This window comes from Misgurnus anguillicaudatus, chromosome 19 (assembly GCF_027580225.2).
Source record: "Misgurnus anguillicaudatus chromosome 19, ASM2758022v2, whole genome shotgun sequence".
NCBI lineage: Eukaryota > Metazoa > Chordata > Actinopteri > Cypriniformes > Cobitidae > Misgurnus > Misgurnus anguillicaudatus.
The window spans coordinates 23,746,323-23,753,846 of record NC_073355.2 but is presented as its reverse complement, the minus strand read 5'-3'; the positions used below and the strand labels follow the sequence as shown (position 1 = coordinate 23,753,846).

The window sequence follows — 7,524 nt, the reverse complement described above, 5'->3', positions numbered from 1 at the left end:
CAGCACCAAAACACAACATATGCTGGTCTTGCTGGTATGCTGGTTTTTCCAGCAGGGTAATATGATTGCCTACCCAGCCCTGCACACTGCCCCATCACTGTTTTTGTACTGGTTCCATTCTCCTCCTCCTCTTGTTCTGCTTTCCTTCCTCCTCCTCATCAATATGACTGCAAGGGTCAACATCAACCTGTCTCTCTCCATCAGTGACCTTAACAGCTAATATACAGACATACAAGGATTCCTTAGACCATTTTACTGTTTGAACACAATGATGACGTGGAAACGTATGCACGCGCATGTTGGCAATGGAAGTATGGCAAGAATCAGCAGTGAAGCAACACAGACAGAGAAAGTTATATTTAAAAGTTGACTTTATCAAGTTTTTCAACACAGCTACCAGATCCGTGTAATATAGTGGAGTGAATAGAAGAGGTTAGCAGATGGCCAAATATAAAGTGACCATATATACGTATAGTATTAGTGCAACCATACGCAATTACCAGACATTTTGATGCTGGGAAACTGTTTTGATAAACTTACTGAGTTGCTTACACGTTAAAACCACTGGGGAACAACACCACTTCTGTTGCCAAAATGCGCATGCAGGCTATTTCATCAATTTCATAAGCGGGATAATGTAGAGCGAGGCGGTTCTTATAGCGAATACAACCCCGTAAAGCTGATTCAAGCTCCGCTTTGCGTGGGGTCCTGATAAGCCTGTCGGGGTTGTATTCGCTATAACAACCGCCTCGCTCTACATTATCCCTTATATATGCCTATATTTAAATGCAAATATAAATGATTTCAGTGTATAATAGATGCATCAGTAATTGTGCCCCTGTCCTGTCCATGCTGCTGGTCCTTCCTCATCTGCACCTCCTGCCACAGCGTCCTTTTGACTGCGAAAAAGGTCTGTTATTTACAACCTCTAGGCTTATTTATGTCCTGATAATTATGTGAGATATTGACAACTGTTGTCATGATAATCGCATGACATACTACAAGCAAGCGCAACAACATACAACATAGACCGCAAACAAGTTTACAAATGAGAGATTTACTTACTAGTCCATCAACAAGATCGCCAGATCACCATCCCTCCAGTGCTGTCTTTTATCTCACGCCAACGAGTAAAAACCTGACTGAGTGGGACTCTTGTCTGGTTCCTAACGCGGTCAGATTCTCTTTTCCTTTTCCTACTCGCTTCCGAACGCACTTTCTTAACTTTTAAATCGTTTAGCCTCACGTCTCAAATTCGTGCGTGTACTTGTTGTTATAGGCTTGATCGACTTCATGCAGCGCTGCAAGAACCGACAGCCAGATGACGTCAAAGTGCCGTCGCGGATCATTCTCGTGGTACTTTGACGTCATCCGGCGGTCGGTTCTTGCGGTGCTGCATGAAGTCGAACAAGCATAACGTGTGTGACGTCGTTGCTGTAAAGCAAGTCGTGATTCTCGCGAGATTTGTCAGGGGCGGTTCTCTCAAGCTTGCATTGCTGGTTTTGGTAGTGGTGTCCTCCCCGAGCTTCAACAGGAGGATGATTCACCTTACTATGACTTTGTTTACCACCGAAATAACTTTGAAGCTGTTAAATTAAGGTCAAATAACTGCATAGTGTGTCTTTAAAAAACAAATTGTGTAGCGAAATACAGTTTCTGTCGTGTTTTATTTGGCATTCTGTAAGACTCAAATATAGAGCGGAAGTATATACGCGGTTGTGAGGTATCTGAAAAATAGATCCACTATAGCAAATAACACGGATTGAAATCATACATTGCTCCGATATATTTGTTTTTAATCATCAACGAACACCACAAACCACTCAGTGAGTAGCACAGTTTTGAAAATGAACGTTAAGTGTTGTTTTAATGACATGTTTGAGCATGACCCTTGACTTCCATTCTGAAGCAGTCAAGAGACGCTTCTAAACGAGTCAAAAAGTCAAGACATGACCCATTGTCAAAATTTCTGTGTCCATCACTGTAGTTCATCCAAAACAAACCAGAAATGAGACTCAAAGTCTTAAATACCGGAATCATCCTTTAAATTCTAACTATTTAATATATTATCAATACAAATATTTTGTCCTGGGAAAATAAAATGAAATAGATTTTTGCAATGCAAATTAAAACGAAAAACAAATGGTTTAATTCAAATGGAAACATACTTGATTAAAGTTGAAAACATGAGTGAATATGTAATACTAGAAGTTATAATTTATAAAACGTTTTTATTATTAAACAGTGTAATTACACTGTGTAACTGTTTAGTGCACCTTATAAACCAGCAAAGGTTGTGTTATGTTGAGTCACTCCTCATTAATTATAATTATTTAGACACTTATTGTCTTTAACTTTAGTGTCTTCACTGTATTTGTTGCTCTGTGCCGCCACCTCTTGAAAAGGAAAGTAGCTACCCTGCACTCCATATCTTTAATGAACATCATTTGAGATGTTTTTGAATAGAAGTGCTTGTGGTTTACATCAGTGTGCTCTGTCGTGCACAGTAATACACAGCTGTGTCCTCAGTCCTCATATTCTGTCCTTGTAGAGTCACTGTGCTGCTGGAAGTGTCTCTTGTAACTTGAAATCTACTTTTCAGTTTATCACTGTGATATGTGCCACCATCATGACGCATACATCCAATCCATTCCAGAGGTTTTCCAGCAGTCTGTCGTATCCAGTGAGTCCAGTAGCTGCTATCAGTCAGTGAATATCCAGACACCTTTCAGGACAGAGTCAAAGTCTGATCAGACCTCAGATTAATGGATGCAGGTTGAGTCAGTTCAACACAGTGAACACCTGGAAAAAAGAATTGTTAAAATTTTGGATTTTTTTAGAAAGCTACAGTACTTTAGTTTTTATTACTTACAAGACACCGCTGCAGACAGCAGCATAAGCATATATGAGTTAAACATGATTAGAGATGAGCTGAGCTACTGTAGATCAAACTATTTATATTGACTGATGTTTAATACTTATGAGGGGGATGTGTTTGGGGTTCATATTTGCATAAAGCACTTTACTGTAAATCATTTTCTGGTCTAGGAAAGTCTAAAGAATAACAAAGTTTAATAGAGTTGTAATTAAAGATTAAAGAAAATATGTTATAAAGAGATTTTATTGAGAAATTCACTAGTGGCTCTTACTAAATACTTACTTGTGCACATCTTACACATAGACCTTGCAGTTCGAACTGATTTTGCCAAGTGGTTGATGTCCTGAGGGCAACATATTGTGTTGACCCAAGGACAACATTTTTCTAAATAAAACCTAAACCTACCCCAAACCCCAACCCTAGCCATAACCAAACCCTAAAATCAGAGGGACATGATAAGTGAAAAACAATGGTCTAGAAACAGCTAATCTTGGTTGTAAGCTTAAATTTAAAACAAACTATAATCTTATTTCTGAAATCTGATTGGTTGATTGAAATGTTGTTCCAGGGTCAACATAATGTTGCCCTGAGGACATCAACCACTTGGCAAAATCAGGAGAGCCAGACCTTGCATGCATTTGTAATTACCTGAAATTAAACACATTTTATTAAATAAAAACAACTACCTGTGCCATATACAATGTTTTTCATTCCTGTTCCTGCAGGCACCTCATTACTCTAAATCTCCCCATAATAATTTGACTTATCGCCTTAGTAAAACTCCTTTAAAACCTGATATAGGTGTGTCAGATAAAGTACATATATACTACCTTGCTAGAATAATCATTAGAAACTACCTATTTGAAATTATTTTAAATGTTAATATAAAACATTCAATTTAAATATTAATAACATGCAACATCACAATCTTTGGCAAAAGGGACAAAAGCATGCAGTGAACAGAATTTATTAAACAATTAATAGATTTGCCAGAAACACTAAAGATAAAACGACCAGGAGATAAAAAAATAAGAATCCACATTTCATGTAGTTACAGTCTACTGAACCCAAATAGGGTAAAGTCCAAAGTTGTACTCTGTGCATCTTACAAGGATCAAAATACATTGATGCATTACTGCCACCTACTGATGTTGCAATAGTTCATGTGTTACTGTATCTTTTAATAGAGATGAAGTTAAACATCAGCAAACGTTCAGCTGCTACTCCTAAAGAGCAAAACAAATGTCAGTGAGGAAATACAAGTGGCAATATAGATTTTATTGATTTTCTACTTTAACAAAAATGCATTACTTGTTGCGGTTGGTAATATTTAAGCTATTTATTTTGTTTAATTATTTATTTGTTGGATTTCAATATCAGTTGTGAAAACCTGATGTATTTGAGTGATATTGTTTTTGTACAGAGAGGCTGTTAGTTTCTGTCACTGTGTTTCTCTGGCACAATAATACACAGCTGTGTCTTGAGCTTGTATATTGTTTCCTTTCAATGTTATTGTATTACTGGAGGTGTCTCTGGTGATGCTGAATTTGTTTTTCAGTGAATCCTTGTAATATAAGCCTCCACCATTATTGATCCATCCGATCCACTCCAGAGGTTTTCCTGCAGGCTGACGGATCCAGCCTGTATTATAGCTAGTAACTGAATAAGAGACTTTACAGTCAATAGTTAGAGAACCATCAGGCCGAACAGTCAGAAACTCAGGCTGAGAGAGTTCCTCTGCATTAATACCTGTTAGAAATACAGAAAACAAAAAAAGAATAAACATATGTAATGATAAAAAAGACTAAAAAAAGAAAAAGGTTTTTATGTAATCTACAAAAAAGTATATTTTTTAAATAATAAATTACTTACAGTTTACACTTGCCAGAAGCAGCAGTAAAGCTTCAGTGAACATGATGCACTTTAAAGTGTAAATGACTTGAAGCTGTTTGTCACTGCCTATAGTGATCAGAGGAAAATACATAAACTGACTCATGCCCACTGTTTACATATACAGCAGAACATTTACATACACAGAGTCAATGAACCCCACATGTTTTGCAACAAGAAAGCTGAGATCTTATAAAGAAACATCATGGGGTTGATGGGGTTGGTGATCCAACGTCATGCTAAAAATAACTCTTTTATTGATTTTTAAAATGTAGAATATGGTGGCAGGTTGAGCATCAGAAGTTGCTGCTGGGCATTGAGCCAATTTTGAAACGGAGGAGTCTGGTGGAAACTTGTCCCAGATGGCAACAAACCTTGATTGATCTGGAGCCTACAATATAAAAGGTGCTCAAGCTCTGATTTCTAAGTGAACAAATTAGCTATACGTGTTTTCTCATGTAAGGATTACATGCTTTAAACTGAGATTAAAAGCATGTAATGTGTTTGTAGTTTTGCAGGCTTGGTCTAAAGATTAGATATCTGAGTGAATGGTTTCACTGAGTTGGCCTCAAGTAACACTACTGTAAATAGCATGACACAAACAATGTGTAAAAAATGTACACATCATCTTTTACGAGTGCATTTTCTCATTCCGATACACAAACACATAATATAATTGACTTAAGCCATCGAACACACAATTGTGTGTGTGTTAACCCTACATAGCAAAATTGATGACACATCCATCAGAATCTCAAGTAACATGGGCCACATGTGAAGATTTGTTTTGAAAAATAGGCCCTAACAATGGTTAAAGAGTTGAAAGATGTGGGAGATGCATGTTCTTGTGCATGGGATGACCATGAGGTGAAGCTGGCCAACAAGTCCAGACAAATGTGAGTTATTTCATATCGTTCATTTAAAGAAAAATAACTGAAATTTGCAAAAGACACTGCAGAAATTGACAGGGTTTTTATACTACAGTACTTATATACATAACACTTTTAACATAAGATATTTTACTAGTCATATAAGAGAACGCATCCTCATTAATCAATGATTTCAATAATTAAGTGACTTATACCTAATGGGGTCACAAGTTGTGCTCAAGCCTTACCAGCTACTGTAGACCAACACTTACATCCATATGACGTTTTTAAGATTTACTTATCATCCTCTGCTGCCACCTGTTGACCTCTAGAGGCAAGAGATTAAATGTATCAGTCTGCTCAAAGCAGTTTTTGTTCAGCTTTATAAGTGTTTTGTGTTGCTGTGTTTCTTTTGCACAGTAATACACGGCTGTGTCCTCTGCTGTCAGTCCTGACACTTTCAGATATGTCATACTCTTTGAGTTATCTCTGGTGACTTCAATTCGCCCTTCAAAGGATTTGGAGTAATCATGGCCTGCACTATTATAATAAACACGTCCCATCCAGACGAGTGGTTTTCCAGCTTGCTGTCTGATCCAGTGCATGTTAAAGGAGCCAAAGCTGAATCCAGATCCACGACAGGAGAGAGTCAGAGTATCTCCAGGTCTTTTCTGAACTGTGCCTTCAATGGACTCCATACTTTGACATTTTATACCTGAAAAGATTATTTTAGAACATTAAGAACAAGAAATATAATTATCTAGAAGAAATAAACACAGGTTTGATGGTAAAACTTACAGGTTAGGCTGAATGAGAGCAGTAGTATACAAAGTGTGTTCTTCATCTTCTAGTGCTGATGTAATCAGATCCAGTCTGATCAGAGCCACATAAATACATGAAGTGTGACTACAGAGTTGTTTAAATTTGCATTGAGAGGTCACAAGATGCCTTCATGAGTGAAATTGTCAAACAAACAACAATTCAGCTATTTTTTTCATTGACTGATTATATGTCTGATGTTGAATTTTCTGTAAATGGGATACAAACAATGCAATTATTATTATTATTATTATTTTAATAGTTGGTTGTCTTACAAATTAATGCCCATGCAGTTTTTTGTTTCAGCTAGCGATTATACTAGGTGGAGTGCAGACAATATTGGAGAAGCAGACAGAAAAAGAAAAACATATATATATAAAACCCTTTTAACATACAATACATTTGTGTATTCTAATTTCTATTTTATGTGTAATATTTCAAAATATATATATCATTATTTATTTGGTCTTTTTGTACAGGGAGGCTGTTAGTTTCTGTCACCGTGATATCTGGCACAATAATACACAGCTGTGTCTTGAGCTTGCATATTGTTTCCTTTTAATGTTATTGTATTACTGGAGGTGTCTCTGGTAAAGCTGAACTTGTTTTTCAATCGCACTGTCTTTGTTGCAAACGCTTTCACTCATATCCAACATGCCTTCTCCAGTCTTCATTTGGTTTTAAATACAAAAAAAAAACAAATGCATGGTTTTTAATAGAAATCTACCACACGTTGAACATTTGCCTAAAATCTTATTGCTGGATGGCTCTGCAATCGACTATGTTGATTGTTATAAATACCTTGGTATCTGGCTTGACAGCAAATTATCATTTGAAACTCACAAAAATCTATTGCTCGGAAAGGTCAAATCTCCTATTGGTTTTCTTTATCGTAATAAATCTTCTTTTACACATTTTAAAACAGCCTTTGGTTAAAACAACAGTGTTTCCGTTTCTGGATTATGGGGATGTAGTTTACAGGTCTGCCTCAAAAACTGTCCTCCATGGATGTTATTTATCACGCTGCAATCCGTTTTGCCACTGGAGCCTCATTTAATACTCATCATT

General features: G+C 36.7%; 1 gene segment (V, D, J or C); it reads right to left on the bottom strand.

Annotated features, from left to right (window-relative positions):
* Window positions 1-3,978: 3,978 nt before the first annotated feature.
* LOC129435014 (Ig heavy chain V region 914-like) lies at window positions 3,979-4,912 on the bottom strand. The segment is given in 2 exon segments: window positions 3,979-4,627; window positions 4,751-4,912. Coding segments are annotated over 2 exon segments (432 nt in total).
* Window positions 4,913-7,524: the final 2,612 nt, after the last annotated feature.